General features: G+C 40.5%; 1 protein-coding gene across 1 annotated transcript in view; it reads left to right on the top strand.

The window, feature by feature from the left end:
- Window positions 1-20,533, top strand: part of LOC121953328 (ryanodine receptor 3-like) — a 112,216-nt gene that overhangs the window by 75,210 nt on the left and 16,473 nt on the right. The window contains exons 63-86 of the mRNA XM_042500355.1: window positions 236-474; window positions 685-766; window positions 876-1,006; window positions 2,152-2,475; window positions 3,147-3,387; window positions 3,496-3,583; window positions 3,683-3,775; window positions 6,130-6,300; window positions 6,431-6,490; window positions 6,588-6,722; window positions 8,105-8,217; window positions 10,560-10,656; window positions 13,102-13,211; window positions 13,504-13,555; window positions 13,631-13,687; window positions 13,783-13,882; window positions 13,960-14,039; window positions 14,276-14,352; window positions 15,565-15,638; window positions 16,752-16,769; window positions 17,432-17,512; window positions 18,199-18,287; window positions 18,376-18,504; window positions 18,628-18,732. Of these exons, the coding sequence (XP_042356289.1) occupies window positions 236-474; window positions 685-766; window positions 876-1,006; window positions 2,152-2,475; window positions 3,147-3,387; window positions 3,496-3,583; window positions 3,683-3,775; window positions 6,130-6,300; window positions 6,431-6,490; window positions 6,588-6,722; window positions 8,105-8,217; window positions 10,560-10,656; window positions 13,102-13,211; window positions 13,504-13,555; window positions 13,631-13,687; window positions 13,783-13,882; window positions 13,960-14,039; window positions 14,276-14,352; window positions 15,565-15,638; window positions 16,752-16,769; window positions 17,432-17,512; window positions 18,199-18,287; window positions 18,376-18,504; window positions 18,628-18,732 (2,746 nt within the window). The remainder of the gene's footprint in view (window positions 1-235; window positions 475-684; window positions 767-875; window positions 1,007-2,151; window positions 2,476-3,146; window positions 3,388-3,495; window positions 3,584-3,682; window positions 3,776-6,129; window positions 6,301-6,430; window positions 6,491-6,587; window positions 6,723-8,104; window positions 8,218-10,559; window positions 10,657-13,101; window positions 13,212-13,503; window positions 13,556-13,630; window positions 13,688-13,782; window positions 13,883-13,959; window positions 14,040-14,275; window positions 14,353-15,564; window positions 15,639-16,751; window positions 16,770-17,431; window positions 17,513-18,198; window positions 18,288-18,375; window positions 18,505-18,627; window positions 18,733-20,533) is intronic.

Raw genomic sequence — 20,533 nt, 5'->3', positions numbered from 1 at the left:
AATCACTGATGTTTCAGTGTAGGGGCGTTAGAGTTGATACGCACATCTCATATTTCATTACTAAAACCTTCACCGACTGGGTGAAGTAATTGCATATGTGACCGTGTCCTACTGTGGATAAACAACATTCTCCTTTGCATACCAACAGGTATCCAGCTGTTTATTATAGCCCTGCCCTTGCATATCTCCTCATTTGGCTTCAGTCGTTTATCACAGCTCCCTTTCGCTTCAACAGGACGGTGATGAAGTCGGGCTCGGAGCTGGTGAGGGTGGGGCTGAGGACGTTCTTTGAGAATGCCGCAGAGGACCTGGAGAAGACGTTCGAGAACCTGAAGCTGGGGAAGTTCACTCATTCTCGCTCCCAGATGAAAGGGGTGTCGCAGAATATCAACTACACCACCGTGGCTCTGCTCCCCATTTTAACTGCTCTGTTTGAACACATCACTCAGCACCACTTTGGAGTTGACCTGCTTTGTGAGTCCTGACAGTAAAGGAATGATCAAACGTAATGTGTGAGATGCTGCTAAAAAAACTTGAGTCAGTGTGAAGTTTGTTGTAGTACAGTGCTTTTAGCATCCTGACACCAACATTATCTATCACTTACTTACACAAATATACAGGGAGTTTCACCTCTATCAATATGGGTAAGCATGATAACAAGATACTTTTCTATATTTTCTTCAGTGGATGATGTTCAAGTGTCCTGCTATCGAATCCTGACCAGTCTCTATGCACTGGGTACTGGGAAAAACATCTATGTAGAGAGGTATCTCAGCTTCAACATTATGTCATAAGTGATTTAAAAACCTCAGTGAAGAAACCCACTGATATTTAATGCAGCTTTTAACAACTCTCATCCTCTCTGTGTCCCTCAGACAGTTACCAGCTCTCGGTCAGTGTTTGGCCACCCTGGCTGGGACCATGCCTGTGGCCTTCCTGGAGCCGCTGCTCAACACATACAACCCGTGCTCCGTCTTTAATACCAAGAGTGCAAGAGAACGAGCCAGTGAGTCATGTAAGGGTTGATGCAGGAAATGTCGAGATCCTGCATCACCCTGTGGGGGGTTATTTTGCAATATTGACCTGCTCTGCATGTATTATCCAACTTGTTAACACAGCTACATATGAAAGACATCAACAGTGTGACACAAAAAAATTCATTTAAAAAGTGATTTTATTGCTTCCGCCAGAGTTTATGATCAGAACTGCATCTGCAGCAGCAGTCAGAAATTACAGACTGTAGAATGCAGTAATTGACCAATCAGAATCGAGTATTTAACAAAGCCTTGTAATAAAGTGCCCCATTGATGATGTTTTTCCGTAGCCCAACCCGGAAGCTAACGTCGCCCTGGTTCCCTCGTCAAAAAGCCTATGAGATTTTTCTATTGGATTTAGGATTACATTTATACATTTATGATTTGGAACATTTATAACTCTTACAAATTTTGCTCAGCAAGATAACTGCCACAAATGAACACCACTTTCAGGATTTTGAAGCCTTAATGTAATCTGCAGAAGTAAAATGCTAATGCTAGACTATAACAAACTACTCTATGGTCGCGACGCCATTGTTATGAGACTGTAAAGCTGTGTTTGACATGGTTTGACGTGAAGACGTTCTATAGTCTCATTTAGCCACTTGACAGCAACAGCGTTTTTTAAGATACATAAAAGCTTCAAAGTTCCTGAGTTGGGGATTTATCAATGTATTTTATGTTGTAGAACAAAATGTGAAAGTCTCTCCAGCTTGTGTTAACAACAGACCTTTTTCAAGGCCTCTAACCAAAAACCCATTCACAAAGCCATTGAGACGAGGGAACCGAGTGTGCTAAAATGCTAATGGATTTCCAGGTTTTAGGACTCATTACTTAGGTGCTCTATAAATTGAATTATTATGAATGTTCTATGGCATGAATAAAGGCTGAAATATACAGTGTTTAACTTTTTCCTACATTTAATCAAACGTTATGTGTATATCTATCACGTCAGCACAGTTACTGTGCGTAAATAATATTCAGTTTGAGAAATAACCCTCTCCTTCATAAAATATATGAGAAATATGAGGGCTATATGAGATATAAGAAAAATGTGATATGATCATGCAAACATTGTCGTATTATTGTTAGAATCTTGTGTGAATCCTGTTTTTAGTCCTGGGCATACCAGACTCAGTCGAGGAGATGTGTCCTGGGATGCCGCGGCTGGACGGTCTGATGAAGGACATCAACGACATGGCCGAGTCTGGGGCGCGGTACACAGAGATGCCCCATGTTATCGAGGTGGTGCTGCCCATGCTGTGTAACTATCTGTCCTACTGGTGGGAGAGGGGGCCTGAGAACCAGCCAGCCAGCGGGGGCAGCGTCTGCTGCACAACTGTCACCTCGGAAAACCTCAGCCTCATTCTCGGCAACATCCTCAAAATCCTCAACAACAACCTGGGCATCGATGAGGCCTCCTGGATGAAGAGGATAGCAGGTGGGCGTGAGCTATTATACGATCTCACAGGAATACTTCCTGAACCATAGGACCCACAGAATGTCAGCCGCTATAGGCAATTCAGCATTGTTACCATAACTGTCGTGTTTTGGTTTTGCCATGAAGGCTGCTCATTTTAGGTACCTATTTCATCATTTCGTCGTTCATTACAAAAAACTGAGTTTAGTTCCCACTATTGTTTTTCTTGACGCTTTAACTATATCTTTTTAAAACCCAAGATCTTATTATCATTTTATTATTATTTTTATTATTTAAATATTTTTGATATTTTTTGCTCATTCTTTAAAATTTCTTTTAAATAATATTGTTGTAACTTTTAATTAAGTTGTTTTAACTTTTCATTAAATTTGTCGTTTGTATTTTTGTTAACTTATCTGTGCAGCATCTTGAACCTACCTTTGCGTATGAAATGTGCTTTATGAATAAAACTGCCTTTCCTTGCTTAGGAACACAAGCATAAGACCTGCATCTTTGAGTTTTGATGTTAAGCCAATCTCAAATATTCATGGTTGAATTGCTAATGTAAATTTGATGTTATTTGCATGAAAATGTTGCCTTAATACTGGCAACTTTCTCACATATCTTTACATTTTAAATAAAACTGAACAAATGTAATAAAGTAACATTTTCGTCTTTCTTCCACTGTTTAGTGTACGTGCAACCAATCATCAGCAAGGCTCGTGCAGACCTACTGAAGAGCCACTTCCTGCCTACACTGGAGAAGCTGAAGAAGAAGACAGTGAAGGTGGTGTCTGAGGAGGAGCTGCTGAAAGCAGACTGTAAGGGAGACACTCAGGAGGCCGAGCTGCTCATCCTGGACGAGTTTGCTGTTCTTTGCAGGGATCTGTACGCCTTCTACCCCATGCTTATCCGCTATGTGGACAACAACAGGTCAGCTCACTGAATAGCGGATGATGGAGTCGTTTTAAAGGAGCAATAAAGAGGAGATGATGCAGAAAGTATTACAAATGCTGTAATAATCTCTCCTTTTTACTGCAGGTCGAGGTGGCTGAAAGAACCAGACGCTGACTCCAATGAGCTCTTCAGAATGGTCGCTGAGATATTTATCCTCTGGTGCAAGTCACATGTAAGTTCTTGCATCTTCATTTGTGTTTAGATACAAAAATTAAAGGCAACTTTCAGGGATTATAACACTGATCTGTCTTTGACATCTGCCTTTCTCCAGAATTTTAAAAGAGAAGAGCAGAACTTTGTGGTCCAGAATGAAATCAACAACCTGTCATTCTTGACCGGAGATAATAAAACAAAGATGTCTAAGGTAGGTTTTGTGTTTGCCCACTCCCTTTCAAAGCTTTCAGCTTTATGTCCTCATTCTGGCAAAAGTTTTAAAAAAACTTTTAGTCATGTGTAATGGCACTTTGACCCAGTGACAGTTGTGAGAAGCTGAAAAAGATTCAGAAATAAGCAGGATTAGTAAAATGAGCAAGATACATGTTAACATTTTCTCAGCCATGCTACCACCTTGATGTATATGTATGTTAAAGTGATAGTTTGGCTCTTTCGAAGTGGTGTTGTATAAGGTTCATATACATAGTCAGTGTGTTGCCTACAATCACTGGTGTTTGGAACGCCTCCAGTTTGGAGAAGCAGGAAGGAGTAGATACAGAAGCGAAGCAATGAACTGCTGCAGACGGTGGCAGCAGCAAAATGTGTTTTAGCCACCTAAAAAAATCAATATCAGTTTAAGTGTATGCTATACTGAAAATATTTTCACCGCTTTATCTTGTCATCTTGTCGTCTTTCCGAAGGGGTTATCAATGTTTTATTCCACTGAGAAAAAACGTAATTTAACATCGCTGAACATAGGAGCTGCTGGTCTACCACTGCCGGGAGTTTGTTTGTGTTTTTGTGCAACTTTGGCGTTTTAAAGGGTTAGTTAGGATTCACCAAAGTCACACAATAACACTAAATTACTAATGGAGACAGCAGTAGATCAGAAGCTTCAATTTTAAGTGTGTTACAATTACTGTTTTTGTTAATGGAGTCTGGTGGCTTTGACTTGACCATAGATGAGCAACTGAAGCCGTATACGGCTCCCTTGTCTGCAAAAAGATAAAGCAGTGAAAATATTCCAAATGTAGGGTACGCTTAAACTGATATTGATTTTTTTGGTGGCTAAAATATGTTTTGCTGCTGCCTTCGTCTACAGTAGTACATTACTTATCTTCTGTAGCTGTACTCCTGCCTGCTTTTTCAAACTGGGGACGTGCCGACTGACATATACTGTATGTAATACACTGACTATGGATAAGTACCTCATACAAACCCACTTCAAAAAATCGGAACTATTCCTTTAACATGAAAAATGCCGAGGACAGTCTTAGAGGAACACACACATGCACACATGTGACAAACAAGACGCTTGCCTGCTTCAAATTTGTGAATGAGCGGAGTGGATAACATCTTTGTTACCACATGACTATAATAAAATGGACTTAAACTTATGACTGTGTGTATGCGTGTGTGCATCTTTGAAATTCTGCATGCATGCTTGTTACAGAACATAACAGGAACTAACATTCATACTTTCAGCCCTCTTCAGCATTTCAGGGATTAGAACATTTCATTTCTTGTCTGCCTGGTTTAGCTGTTTTAAAGGCAAACAAATGGTTTTCATTGCAGTGCACATCCACATGAGGACTGCGTACCTCCATTAACTGCCCTCTCATTGTTTTCTTCTATCTGCCTTTCTCTTTCTGTCTCTCTCTCTGTCTCAAACAGTCCTTTAAGGAGAAGGTAGAGTGATGCAGTGCATGTGCTGTTTACCTGCCAGCTTATTGGCTTATATGCTGCGGTTGCCGAGCAGAAAAGCCAATAGCTTGCGCCGCTGTGCTATATAGTCTATAGTGTAGTTGTAGATTATGTCACTTGATTATTTGTGGTCTCCATTGATCACCATGTGTGACATGGTAACTTTGCTCATTCCTCATTGCCTTATGGGCGGAAAACATCTCATCAGGAGTAATGAAGCCCGGCCCTTCTGTAGCAAATCATGTGATCACCTGCCACTGGTGTGTTTGCAGTTGATGGATTGTGGTGTGTTTGGCCAAGAATTACCGCAAGCTATATTATGTTGTAGCCGATGTGTGATAGGACTCTGTGTGTGTGTGTGTGTGTGTGTTTGTGTGTCAGTGTTTTTATGTAGTATCTATACTGTTTATTAATATGGAAATTAGTGTTTTCACTGAGCCAGCAGCTTCAATTTGGCACCAAAGTGCAGTTCTCCCTCACTGGTAACATCTTGCTGCTCTAACAGCATCAATCTGCTAGTTCTGCTTTTCAGCTGAGGTGTGAAACTTCTTAATGCTTCAGTGGCACAGATTCAGTCTGGTCACAGATTTTGCCAGGCCTGAAAAATAAATGCCTCACTTGCCTCTGGCTTTTGTTCAAATACAGTGGGAATGCTCCTGCTGTGAAATAAGCTCCAATAATATGCTGATAAACTATCAGTATAAATGTTGAAAGCAAGTGCTTTGGTGCAACATTAATCTCAGCAAAAATGGGAAAATAGTAGGTGTTATGTTAAAAGACCAGCTTATTAAGCTGCCATACGTCTTCTTTTTATCCACCACTTTGTGTTTGCTGAGGTTAATGCCTGTTATTTTTTTTCAGTCTGGAGGACAAGACCAAGAGAGAAAACACAAGAAAAGGCGTGGTGAGTTCTACTCTATCCAGACCTCGCTGATCGTGGCTGCTCTGAAGAAGATGCTGCCGATTGGCCTCAACATGTGTACCCCAGGAGATCAGGAGCTCATCTCGCTAGCGAAGACTCGCTACCTTCTCGTGAGACAACTTTTATGTGACGTGCAATGGCCACACACTTAACAAACAAGAGCACTTATTTAAAACTGCTACAATTCACAATAATGAAGCTTTATCTCTATTCATCTGTGTTCCTGCTTTTGTTTCACAGAGAGACACAGATGAAGAAGTGAAAGATCACATTCGGCAGAATCTGCATCTTCGAGAAAAGGTAAACATGTCAAAATCAGTACCATAACTGTAAATGCTTTTTAGTTTATCTAGTATATCTATTGAATTTCACATCTTTCTTTGTACCACACCCTCAGTCAGAGGATCCAGCAGTGAGGTGGCAGCTAAACTTGTACAAGGACATAGCAATGAGAAGCGAGGGGCCTCCGGACCCTGAGAGGGTGGTGGATCGTATCCAGAGGATCTCTGCTGCCGTCTTCAACCTGGAGCAGGTCGGACTCAAACTGTCATACACACCCAAACATATTATGACTTACTAATGAAATTCATTTTTTTTTTTTCACTGACAGTTGTAAAGGTGCAAGGTCACTAATCATACAGCTAATGGCACTTCAAATATGCTGCTGATAATTTATATTGCAGGGCAGAGTCCTGCATGGGTCTGATTTTCAGGAACTGCTCCCGAGCTGGCAATGCAATGTGCAATACCGTACCTGCCCCACCACCAGCGCATACGACCAATTAGTTACGCAGCCCAATCTGACCAATCTACACAAGATCCGCGGCCTTACCCAAAACGACAAATCCTAAAATAACCATGCGCTGTTCAAATAATTCAGTCAAGCAACACATTGAAAGGGATCATTTTTTGGGACATTTCATTCATATGGAACTTAGATAATTCAGGAAATACAATTTCTTGCTTATTCTCATGTTATTAAGCAGCACATCTCAATAGATAACGTGCCTGTTAGTAACAAACCTGATGGAGGCAGCTCTCATATTTCAGCTGGTGTACAAAAAGCTGACAAACAAAGTCAGGATTAAAACGTTAAAAAAAATAGATTCAATTATTATTATATTATATTATATTATATTATTTCCACATATTTATCATCAAAAACCTGAAGTCTGACCCACATGTTCATTTTTTCACCCAGAACGGAACCCAGAAATAAAATTAAGATAAAAAGACAACCCCAAATCACCTTTTTGTAGTTACCCATGGGTACCTGACTCATTGCAGGACTTGGGCTAGGGTCCTTGGAGAACTATCGTCAAATGTGGACAAAGGCATCTACAAGTCAGTCTTGGAGATCTGAGTAGGATATGCTCACCTCCACACGCACACTCACTCTGTCCATTCAGTTCAGCTCATAATGAAAGCTCAGGTCAGTGTGTGTAACGTATATTATGAGATTAAAAAAACATGGAGACCTACAATGGCATGTCCAGAGTACTTTTATTGGGGTCTCCCAAGTGGGGCACTGACTTAGGGATGAAAGTACGAGCGCTGCTGGAAACACTCATGTCAGCAAAGCTTCAATTTGTTATATTTGTCTCCACTATCCTACTTCAATATGAACACTGCAGTGTCTTACATTCCTGTTTATAGTTTAGTTTAAAAGATAAATAGACCGACCATTCACAACACAACAGAGTAACACCACGCAAATGTAAAATAACTCTTCCATACTTTATTAGAAAAAATGTTTGTCCCAAAGTAAATAGTACAATAGCAAATACAAATAAGTGCCAACAAGATTAAAGTGCCAAAAAAAAAAAAAATAAGCCTGTGTGAAAAAAGAATGCCATTGCCAGTGTTCTTGTTTAATCATCTAAACTTAACACCGGCTTCTTCTAATCCTATTAGGTGGAGCAGCCATTGAGATCCAAGAAATGTGTATGGCAGAAGTTGCTGTCGAAGCAGAGGAAGAGAGCAGTCGTTGCCTGCTTCCGCATGGCTCCACTTTATAATCTACCAAGGTATGATTGCATGCATTACACTTGAAGTGTCTACATCTTTGCTGGATTGTTTTTACTCCAAAACCAAAACTCAAGAAAGTAGCAGAGAGCTCCATGTGGTGCTACCAGTAGATGAGAAATTGTGTAGCAAGTGTTGTAACATCACCTCTGTGTGTGCTGGTCAAACACCACCACTCTTTTTTTCTTCTTCCATTTGACTCACAACTCTCATTTCTCTCTCTTCTTGGGTCCTGACCCTGCATTAATGCACAGCCTCCCTCCAACTGTTTGTAGGACAAATGTCTGGCCCGCAGCTGTTATCAAGGAGTAGAAAAAAAGGGACACTAGCAATTTCATGCCCTGCTGCTCTGTAACTCAATCACAGGAAGTCAGGCAGAGAGCTACAGTAGGGAGGAAAACAATTATGAGGCCCAACCTGGGGGTGGCCATCTTCAATATGGGCTTAGGCGATGCCGCCCGCCTGCCTGACAGCATGACTCATTTATTTAGAGTTGTTGACAGTGAAATATGACACAGCATACCTTATAATTATTATTCACTATGCGGGCACAATTGTTTGTTTTTGTTTGGGTTAATAGATTTATTTGTGAGGGCTGAACGTGGAGCTTCTGGATAATGTCGACTCTCCCGCAGTTTCACGCATTCAGATGTCATCTTTTCTCTTTTGTCTCTCTATTCAGCCTTTGTTCTCTCCTCAATGTCACAACTCTATTGTACCTCATCCCCTCAGGCACAAAAATAATAATTACTTCCTGAAATCCTACCGACATATTTGGCTGGAGATAATGCACGAGAACACAGACTATGACAGTCTGCTCTCCGTGCTGACGGTAACGTAGTGCTGATTCAGTGTTGCTACTGTACGACCTTGCATACCTTTCCTAACTACCCCTCGCTTTTCTCCAGGCTCAGTTAATGCTACAAATGTAACTCCCATTCAGATATTCCTGCTGGTTTTTCCACTGGGTCATACCTGTACAGTAACGTAAGCAATAGTTTGACATTTTGGGAGATATTTGTAATTGCTTTCTTAAGAAAATTGATACCACTCTCATGTCTGCATGCTAACTAGAGCCAAAAGGCAATAAGCTTAACATAGCTTAGTATGAATACTGGAAGAAGGAAACACCTAGCCTGGCTCTGTCAGAAGGTAAAAATCAAATCAGTCTAACAGCACCTCTAAAAGTTAGTAAATACACAAAACGCAGAATGAATTTTCAACTCTCATTACTAGTCTTTTTTTTTGGCTCCCCACGCATGGCATTGTTATGTTACATACTTATCGTAAAGGTTTAGGAAAATTTACATTTTAGTGATGTAACTTATAATAACTCTGGAGTTCTCTTGATTTCACACTCGACACAAACACCAGGCCCCTGGTGTAAAGTCCTGTGTTTGTTTGACCCATCCACCCCCACAATCTACCTCCTTATGTTGACAGCACACATGATTGCAGACTTCCAGATTACATAAGTTATATACAAACTGTGATGCATGACTTTTTGTAGGTGTATGTATAAACAGTGTATGACAACAGCCTGAGCAAACACCTATTTTCAGAACTTGTATGTAACATGTAATCCTATGGCTCACTCACTTTTCTCCAAGCCTGCTCCTTATTTTCTGCATCTGTAATGCGGTAAGGTGGAGTCATAGAGTTCTGAGTGCCCGCAAGCACCAACAATAAGTTTGTCCTTCATTTCTGATTCTGCTGACATTGGGAGAATTTCAAGATTGAGAGACTTTTGCAAAGACAGTGTCACGGAAAGTTTTTGCCCAAGTTGAAACCCCTTTGTCAAGCGGACACATATTCTTGTCTATTAACATCAACAGGAGCCAATTGGTATCATTTTGTATATATTCATGTACTGAAGTAGAGAAATCACACCACCAAGCCATGTAGGCGTCTTTCACCTGTTTCTAATATTTACACATTTCTATACTAAGTTAATCATCTCCTGGCTGTAGCTTTCAACTTTGCATGCAGACATAAGAGTGGCATTAATCTTCTAACTCTTGTCAAGAAAATATATTTCCTTAAATGTCAACCTTTTCCATTAACTGTTGCTGATGTGCAGATACGGGTGCTCAATATAATATAATTTAAATGTCAAGAATTGCAATTTCTGCCTGCAGATGTGACTGGATGAACAGTCTGGCAGAGAGCATGTACATCACATTTGTGTATTTATAAGCAACATGGCAGTTTCCTCTGAAGAGACCATTTGGATGTACCAGCAGCCCAAACTAACCAGCATTAACCTCTTCTAAAAGGTCTTCTCACCTCCTCCTCCGCTCTGCTTCTATCTAACCCCTGCTGATCTCCTCTCACCCTTCCTTAGGCATCGCTCTATTAACCTCTTCCTCCTGGCCTATCAGAGAATATGGATAGAAACAGAGGAGTACTCTTTTGAGGAGAAGCTAGTGCAGGATCTTGCAGTAAGTACTTGTGTCACCGCCCAGTGCCCTCTTGTTGGTACTCGTGCTATGGGGAGCTGAGAGTGCGCACCCCCAGCACCACTTTCCTTTACTTGTGTCATCGTTAAAAGTGCCCCAGTTCCACCACGAACCACTGGGTCGCGCACAGTCATCCATACGATGTATTTCAGCCTGACGTCCCATTTTTGGCAAGCATGACATCACTGCTGATGTCAGAGCCACCTGATGTATTTCGACCACCCCGTCCCATCCAATCGGTAAGACAGCATCTTGCATCGATGCTTTGACTTACCAGTGAAATTTCTGAAAGTTGTGGTGTCTTTCTTAAATTTGAGCAATCATAAAACATCAGTCATGCATTGAATTTGTAAAGAAAGCAGAAGAAAACCAGCACGTAGACTAGCTGCTTTCTTTACAACTTCACAAAGTGCTTTAAAAACATTTTTGCACTTTGTAGCCCATTATAACCAACAGCATAATATGCAGAGATTAATGAAAAATGCTTAAAGGATTAAGGAAATGGAGTTTAATAAATTCAGTTTTCTGATCTGAAATAAGAGGCTATCATGAAGGCACGCTGGAACTCGACATACCCTTCTGTGCTCAGGGGTGGGCTTTTTTTTTCCAAAATGAAATGAAGATAAAATTTGAATTAAAGCAACTTTTAAAAAATCTAATCTTTTTCACTTTATTCGAAATGAAAGCCAGAGGGCACCGCACAAGACGTTAAGGGTGTTACAGATGAGGGACATTATGGTCGAGCCAGCAAAGCACACATATTTGCAGCAGCTCTACAGAAAAAAATAGTTCCAATGTCTGCTATCATGTCGAGTGTCTGCTATCATGATCAGTCCCTGCTCTGGTGTAAGGAAGTCTATGATAAAGTGTAGACTGGGCTCATGGAGAGTCATGCTTAACTCCACTCTTTACCTTTTAACACTGCTGAACATCATCCGCTCTATGTGTGTGTGTGTGTATGTGTGTGTGTGTGTGATGTTATAAGGATCTTACTGTTTTTCTTGGCATGACATTTGCCACGTAGCATTCAAGCACTAGTGATGGTGCTTATCTGACCAGAGCTGTAAAGCTTTTTCTACGTTCATTGAGGTGGTTTAATTTATTACAAAACATTATAATTTATAAATTCTTCATATGTGTTCTTTTTACTGGTAAAATCTGTAGGCTTTACCAGGGCTTGAGAGACGGTCATAGTGGGTGAAAGGAGAGCCAGGTTCAGGGCTGCACATCCAGAGGTGTAAGGACACTAGTGGAGAGCTGACAGAGAGAACTCGTCTGTGGTCATTGACCCTGCATATCTTCCACCATCCCTTTGGTTCTCCAGCATGCACTGTGGTCCCTGGCTTAACTTCAGCTGATTGGCTCTATCCCGCAGCCCCCAAGCAGCCTCCATCAAGCCCCACTGACCCCTATTGCACCAACATGGAATGGGTTCTGTTCTGGTTCCCACACCTAGTTGCGAACCATTTGGAACATTTTGATCAAAAATAAGTTGATTGGAACCTAAAAAGGTTATAGCAGGTTTTTCTTGACCTGAAGTGCGATCTGTGATGACATTAGTTGGTGTGTCATACTCTACAGTTTGTAAAGAGCAGATGAAGAAGGCAATAATAGAGAAGTTAAGTGAGAAGTCATTAGAAAAAAAAAGTGCAGTGGTCTCATTAATAGATGCTTGTTTTGGGATAAAAAAAACAAACATCTGTAATAAAAGAACAAAAGTTTGCAGGTAATCACTGGAATCCACCATCTTTCCACTACTGTTTACTTCTGCTGTGCATAGTGCAACACCCTCCGTTGATGACGCTTCCTTAATTATAATGGTTAGGATTAAAGCTGGTAGAAATGCAGGCTGGTGTGCCAGATAATACCAAGGTTCCAAGAGTCACAAATGTAAACAGTTCAATAACCAGAGCAAATATGGTAGAGAAGGGGTAAGAGAGGGCGGGAGGGCATTGGGGTCCGTGCCCACAGCCGAGGGCCTGCTGTCGGCTTTTCTTTAACGTTCACATACCCCCTTGCATCTGAGCTTTGTCTTTTTTCTCCTGGGATTTGGTGCCCTTGTTCTCCCAACGTTTGTACGCTGATTGCATGAAAATCTTTTGTGCTCTAGCCAATCACAGCACAGTGGGGTGGGACTTGCCAAGAAAAGCATTGGGATCCATAGTAATGTGTAAGTGTGTGTATGTGTGCCAGCATGTGTGTGGATGTGCCTGTCCATGCTTGCGCTTGTGGTTTATTGTCCGCATGCTGTTAGTGTATCCTGTCATTGTCTTTTTTTCTGATACGACCTGATTCTTTTCAGGTAAGTGTTAAACATTTAAGTGATAGTTAGATATCACTCTAATTACTGCTCATTCAAAGTATCTTATAGTCTACATTAAGATGAGGTGCCTGAGCTCCAGTATTTACACGCATGGGTTTGTCCAGAAAACACAGCCCAAAGTGGAAGAAGAGGAAGAGGAGGAGGTCAGAAAGCAGCCAGACCCTCTTCACCAGCTCATCCTGCATTTCAGCCACAATGCTCTGACTGAGTGCAGGTGAATACACACTCACTGTCACACACCTGGCCACCTGGCACCAACACACTTTCCTCCATCTGTGCTTCATAATAGTTTTGGCCTGACTCTTAGTAAATAAAGAGCTGCATTAAGCTAAATCATCACTATATATTTAATCTGGGACAAAACACAGGCAGCTTTGTAGTATTTCCCTGTAGTCTTGCTACACATACATCGCACTAAAAACTTGCTGATTATTACTATAAATAAGAGATGTGATGGTGTGCTGCACAGGTTTTAACCATCAGATATTTATCTTCTTTTTTGTCAGTTCTTTGGAAGAGGATCCCTTGTATATTGCATATGCAGATATGATGGCAAAGGTATTTCATTCTCTAAATTGCTTTGACTGAAATGTATGCAAAGTTTTGCAGATTGAACACTCTGCTCTCTTTCAGAGTTGTGATGAAGGTGAAGAAGAAGAAGATGAGGAAGGAAAAGAGAAAACATTTGAGGTGCAACTGATTTCTTTCAGATACTGCTCTGCATTTCACTTTAATTTTGAGTCATGTTCGTAAGTGGTGCCTCACTGTGTTATAATTTCACACAGGAAAAGGAAATGGAGAAGCAAAAGATGCTTTACCAGCAAGCCAGACTCCATGACCGAGGAGCTGCAGAGATGGTGCTTCAGATGATCGGTGCCAGCAAAGGTAGAAAGAGGCACATTCACCTGCCTTTTGCCACTTTTTGTATTGCCACTATGTGATGTATGATTTGTGGTCATCAGGTCGACTTGGTGCTATGGTGATTTTCACCCTCAAACTCGGCATTTCCATCCTCAACGGGGGAAACATACTGGTGCAGCAGGTACCATATATATATTTCACTCATACCCTGTACATATTGCTTTTGTACTATTCTGCACTTTACTGTTTATTTGCACTCTGGTTAGATGCCAACTTCATTTTGTTGTACTGTACTTGTATTGTGTAATGACAATAAATTTAAATCTCATCTACTCTAATCTAGACATCACAATCCGTGTAGTTAACAGCATCTTTATTATCATCCCACGCATTTGTTGTGCTTTTATCTTGATGCAGAAAATGCTGGACTACCTGAAGGAAAAAAGAGATGTCGGCTTTTTCAAAAGTTTGTCTGGACTGATGATGTCTTGCAGGTAATGAAGCCAACCATCACCAAGTATCACACACAAAGCACCTGGTGCAGTCAGCAATTCTGATCCAATACACCTTTTTCCCCGAATTCAGCGAATATTGAACGTTCTGCTAGCTGTCATGTCTGTGTGTGCTGAAAAAAAATCTGGTGTTCATACACAACCATGGGTCTGTAGATGGGAATCAAATAAAGTGGGTTCAGACCGAGCCACAAATTGCCATTGGGTGGGAGTGAGAGGGACGCTTCTGAAGGAGCACTGGTGGGAGGGGTTTAACTATTTTGATGTTTGGGTCAGAATCGCAGACTCCAATACTAAATGGGAACTTCACAGTTTATACTGAGAAAGGTCAGTTTCCTTGTCACAGGAAGCACTACCCAGACTGTGAAGACAGTTGTCTTCTGTGGCTTTGGTGGTGCTTTGTCAGGTCTGAGAAACCAACCTTGGTTATGTCATCAGGATTATCTGAGCTTGAGCTTTAAGACTAATGATTTAACAGAAAGCTTCATTTAAAATCTGGGGCTGTTGAAAGACATAGGTGTCTCCCAGTCAGGAAAACTTTAACGAAGACATACTATTGGTTGAACTATGGGAGGTGTAAAATCCAGTGATTTTGGAGCTTCACCTATATTAGGGACTTAAAGTCAGGATATTGCTAATTTCTATAAACAGATTCTGCATATTTATGCATATGTATGACAAGATTTTGATACCAGAAGTGTTCTGGTTTCCATTTTTACTCTAGTGTTGATCAATCATGTTTGAATGGCAGGTAGATTGTCCATAAGAACACACTGAAATGCAAACTTGGAACCCAGGGGTGACAGTTTAGCTTATTATTCATATTTTTTAATTACTCTGCAGTCATATGCAGATATATGTTCATAGAGATTAGCCAAAATGACCGGTGCACAGAAGAGGAAGTCTTAGCTTGGATATCCACTAGCTACACCTGGTCAGCCCAAATATTGGCCCTCGCCCGCAGAGACTTATTTTTATCTTTTATTTTTGACAATGGCAAATTGCTTCTGAGACTGGGACACTGCCAGCCATTTTTTGGCCATTATATTTTGAACTGTCTCTTAATAATCTTATGACTTAACGGAAGTGCAACACTAAATTGCTGGAGTGCTCCTTTAAAATACCTACTGCAGAAATAGAGAATATAGAAAGGAAATATGTCATAGGTCAGGCTTTGTCTTTTGTCTCTTACAGCGTTCTGGACCTAAATGCATTTGAAAGGCAAAATAAAGCTGAAGGTCTGGGAATGGTTACTGAAGAAGGATCAAGTAAGTGAGGATAAAAAAACATGTTAAACTTCTCTGAGGTAGCCGTAGATGTTGATTTACCAACAATAGTAGGAACGTGTCTTCCACCAGAAGACTTTTAATCACGCTGAGGCAACGTATTTATGATCTTAAGGTAGTACTGAATAAAAAACTCAATATCTGTGGCATAGAATGATTTTTATGCTTTGTATCACTGTATGAAAAAGCGCAGTATAGACAGAACCTCAATATTAAAAGTTCAGCAATTTATATGCTACCCTGTGTTGTTGCTGAATGCTGATCTACTGCAGATCTGAGAGTATCTTTGTACAATGAAACACAGGTTATGGAATTTATAGCTTCATTTGTTCAGCAGACAAACTTTTTTTTCTTCAGCAACAGTTGAAGTTTCCGCCATTCAGTGTTACAGATGTGGCCCAAACCACGGTACAAGCTATAAGAGATATCTCTGAGGACACATGAAGACATCTTTTTGTGGCATGATGTGTCTCATTCTTAACGTCCTTAAGTTAGGCTCATAATCGGCTGCAAGACGAATGACGCAGCGTTAGCTTGACGACAACATCTGCTCTTTAGTTTGCTGTTGTGCGAGCCCATCTCCATGTCACGTGCGTCTCTTGTGTCATGTTGTACGTCATCATCATGCAGGTAAACCTGTGCTACTGTATGTCTAAGTCCTGTCTGGGCCTTGTCTGCCACTTAAAAGCACTCACAGTCACATCCACATTAGAAAATCCACATTTAATCAGAGGTGTCTATTTGATCTGATGGGTTGCATACAGTATATAAATTTATAAGTTCTTCTCATGCATATTCCAGCTCATTGTCACCTCATAAGCTCAGGCATAAGTGATGGTAAACTGTCTAACCTGTAGTCTAAACACCTGCCTAGCGAGCAGACTGTACTGTTAAGACTTTGTTTAAATGTAACTGCATGTCAATGTTGCCAATCAGTGTGAGTATGTAAAGATATATATATATATATAGCGCTATCACTCTCTCCTGTTCCTACTTCTTCTGATTGAATATCAATGTCTTCTCCTTTGCTTATGTCTGCTTTTGTTTTGTTTGTTTGTTTTCTTCTGATCATGTTTTTTATCTCATCGGTCGCAGTCAACGTGAGTGAGCGGGGTAAATACATGGTTTAGATTCTACTCATTTTTATGCAATGCTGACATCTTGATTGCTCTCTCGTTCAACGCCTCCCTCCCTCTCCTCATTCCCTTTCAGTCCTCCTTTACCCACATCCCTCCTCCTCCTCCTCCCTCCTTGTCCCTGAATGCAATACAACCACCTTCTTTGTACCTTGGACTGAAGGAACGCATGCATGCTTCTTTGACATCTGGATAGATTGTTCAGTCCATGGTCAGGTGCCCCAAACTGACTCAAATCTCCCCACTTCTTATTTAGTAAGAAGTCAGTGCTTGTCATTTTTGTGGGACTTTTTCTTTTTTATTATTTTGATGATACTAACCAGCGTGTAATAAGAAATAAATCTGCCAAAGCTTTGTTTGTAGGAGACAGCAAAGCTTTGCTGGTGTTTAACAACAAAGCTCGGTTTTATTCCTTTATAAAACTTGTCTTTAATTTGTAAAATGATGCACTATACCTTGTCTGTGTGTTCTGAACCTCAAATATAGTGCACATAATTTGATGGCGTTTGACAGCTAGACAGCAGCTTCACGAGGAAGTGAAAGCTATGCAAGCCTTTATGCCTGTACTGACATTAAAATGATGGGTCTCTGACCTTCGTATCACTGAAAGGGGCAGTTAATCTTGTTTCCTGTCCTCAGGTTCCAAGGTACTGCAGAACGATGAGTTCACTAAGGATCTCTTTAGGTTTCTGCAGCTTCTCTGTGAGGGCCACAACAATGGTAGGTGGACACTTTTGCATAAACCAAACTTAAAGTGGAAATAGACAAGTCTTTGCTTTAACTTATCATTAAGAGATTAATATTTATTGCACAGTGTAATGGCTATAGAATAATGACTCCATTGGTGATTAGAATGGTTCCCAATGAGCCTCGCTCTCACTATGCAATTTTGTTTGCCACCCTGGAAAATAAAGGCCCAATATATGGTATAGAGGAAGTGGATCAACTGCTGCACAACCAAAACAGAAAACGGAAAGCACTTTTGTTTTTCCTAGTAGCTATCCCCAGTTACCAAAGAGTATCAGTGTTAGTTCTTTGCAATTACTATCCCCACTATTTCCAGAGGAAATGACAGACGGCGAAACAACCAAAGTGATGATGTAATTTTGTGCCTAATTGAGGGTATTTTTTTCATTTTTCTGTTTGCTTTGTGACTCTGTAGTCAGTATGTGTTAATTTGAGTGACATTTTGCAGGTGAAGGCCAGGGGCGGCCCTTACACTTTGGTCCCCTGGGCCTGTGCCTGGGAGACCCATTCAGTAATACATGCATGTTGAAAAAATGCTCAGAGCGAAAAACCTAACAGTGGTCTTTTCTCCTTTTAAATAAGCTGCATGTCATTGTTTAAGAGGCTTGGGGGTGTGAATGTACAACCAATTATTGTTTCAACTTATTTTTTTCTTTTAGATTTTCAAAACTTCCTGAGAACTCAGACAGGAAACACAACTACAGTCAACATCATCATCAGTACTGTAGACTACCTATTAAGACTTCAGGTATGATATTATTATGGTCAGATCTAGGAAAAAAATGTGGATTCATTCACGTTTTCTTATGTTAAAAATCATTTTATTCTTCTTTCAGGAATCCATCAGTGATTTTTACTGGTACTACTCTGGGAAAGATATTATAGATGAAGCAGGTCAGAGAAACTTTTCCAAAGCACTGGCAGTGGCCAAACAGGTCTTCAACTCTTTGACAGAGTATATCCAGGTGCCATATTATAACACACTGCACCACATTAAGTTCTTATTAAAACCCTTGGCTTAAAGACTGATGATGCTCTGTAATAATCTGTCCTTTCTCTCTGTACCTTCTCTCTGCTGTGTGCTTTAGGGTCCATGTATTGGAAACCAGCAGAGTCTGGCTCATAGCAGGCTGTGGGACGCAGTGGTGGGCTTCTTGCATGTTTTTGCCAATATGCAGATGAAGTTATCCCAGGTTTGTACTTTTGTTTGCTCTAATGTGGTGGCACTGCTATGTTTTTGTGCTCTGCCTAAGTACAGTTTTGAGGTTCTTGCATATATTCAGTGTGCAAACTAAACCATGGCTTTTCGGGAAGACGAGGTCGCATTGCTTTAGGTCAGCACATTTGATGTATAATAATCAATTAATGACCTCATTAAACCTCAACATGGGTATCAAAGTCAAACATCTCAGTATATATAGAAAGCTTTGTTGTTTTCTTTTTGACGTGCCTGTATGCTGACTGCAAAACAAAGAAATGAATAGGCTGGGTGAGACTATAGAAGCTTTTTATTTCCTTATTATTGAGTTAAAGTGAGTGAAGTTTAAGATATTGCACCGCAACACTTCAACGGTGATGGCAAAAATAGCATGCATGTCACATCATTATTAATCTGACGTAGTTATGAATCACCTTCATGAATAAATTGTACATCAAACAGTCTAATTGAATGCCTGATCTATGATGATAAAGCTGCATAAAAATAGAAATGGATAGAAAAAATTGCAAATAATTAATATTTGAGAGACCCCTCTTCACAAATTATCTTTCCAGGGGAGCTCATATTTTAAAAAGAGGAGCCAAGCTCCCCCTGGCTCCCATGTAGTTGTTTACACCCTAAATATTAGCATTTTAATCCCCTTATGTATGTGACAGCATCTAAAAAAGTTGCAAATTAAGGTTTTACATATAAAACATATGATCTTTAATAAAACATATTGCAGTATTATTGATTTAAGTTCCCATTAGTGTGTAGTGTTTATCTCCTATTCTTTTTTGGCTGTATGGGACAGTTACTGTGTAGATAATGGGAGAGAGGGAGGTGTGACATGCAACAGAGGAAGCCTGCTGGAATAGAATAAGGGTTTGCATTAATGCATGAGATGAAATTTAATATTGAGGTCTTGTAGCCAAGTGTTTAAGCTGTATACATTTTAAGGGGCTTCATTGTATGCATCTTAATTACTTGGCTACCAGATGTCCCAGGGATTAAATTTCTGCTTATACATCAGTGATAATAATCCAATAACATAAAACATGAGATGTACAGTAATGAACATGTTATTCTGCAGCATGATGAGTATTATTTACCTTTATTACATTTTTTTCTGACAAAACTAATGTTCTTTGACTGGAGCGACATTGAAAAATCCAGTAATTGTACTGTAATGGAGTACCATTGAGAACTGCTACTTTTAGCGAAGTAACAGTCTGAGTACTTCATCTACCAATAGTATGTGTCCAGCTCCTTTAAAATATCTGTGGCCACTAGAGGGCTCTCCAGGCTCAAGAATAACCTCAGGCTACTGCAGTACAATTACATATGTCATTCCACTCAGCTATATGATGTATGACTCCATCAAATCCATAATATTTCCTTCCTACCCAATTACCCAGAAATGGGATGAATGGGATGAAATCCAGCTGCCTAACCTCATCCCATGGTCATCAGTAAGGACAGTAGAAGCCTGTATGACGGAGAGCACAGGTGGAGGGGTCTGAATTTAGCACATCAAAGTACGCCTCAGATTTATGGCATGCTGAATACAGACTCCATAGAGACCCTAAATGAGTCAGACTGACCTAGCCATCTGCTCTTAGACAGTAAAATAACATTAACCCTGGTGCTGATGGATGGATTTTACGTAGAAGGCCCCTCTGGGCCCCAGCAGGGCCTTCGTGGGTCCCTACAATCTGAGGCAGCCTTGATCTCTCAGGGATATTAGACAGGGTGGCTTTACTCTTACAGGCAGGCCATCAGTAGTCTGTGTGATA

Source organism: Plectropomus leopardus, chromosome 14, assembly GCF_008729295.1.
Source record: "Plectropomus leopardus isolate mb chromosome 14, YSFRI_Pleo_2.0, whole genome shotgun sequence".
NCBI lineage: Eukaryota > Metazoa > Chordata > Actinopteri > Perciformes > Serranidae > Plectropomus > Plectropomus leopardus.
The sequence above is the reverse complement of the archived record's forward strand: the minus strand, read 5'-3'. Positions and strand labels throughout refer to the sequence as shown.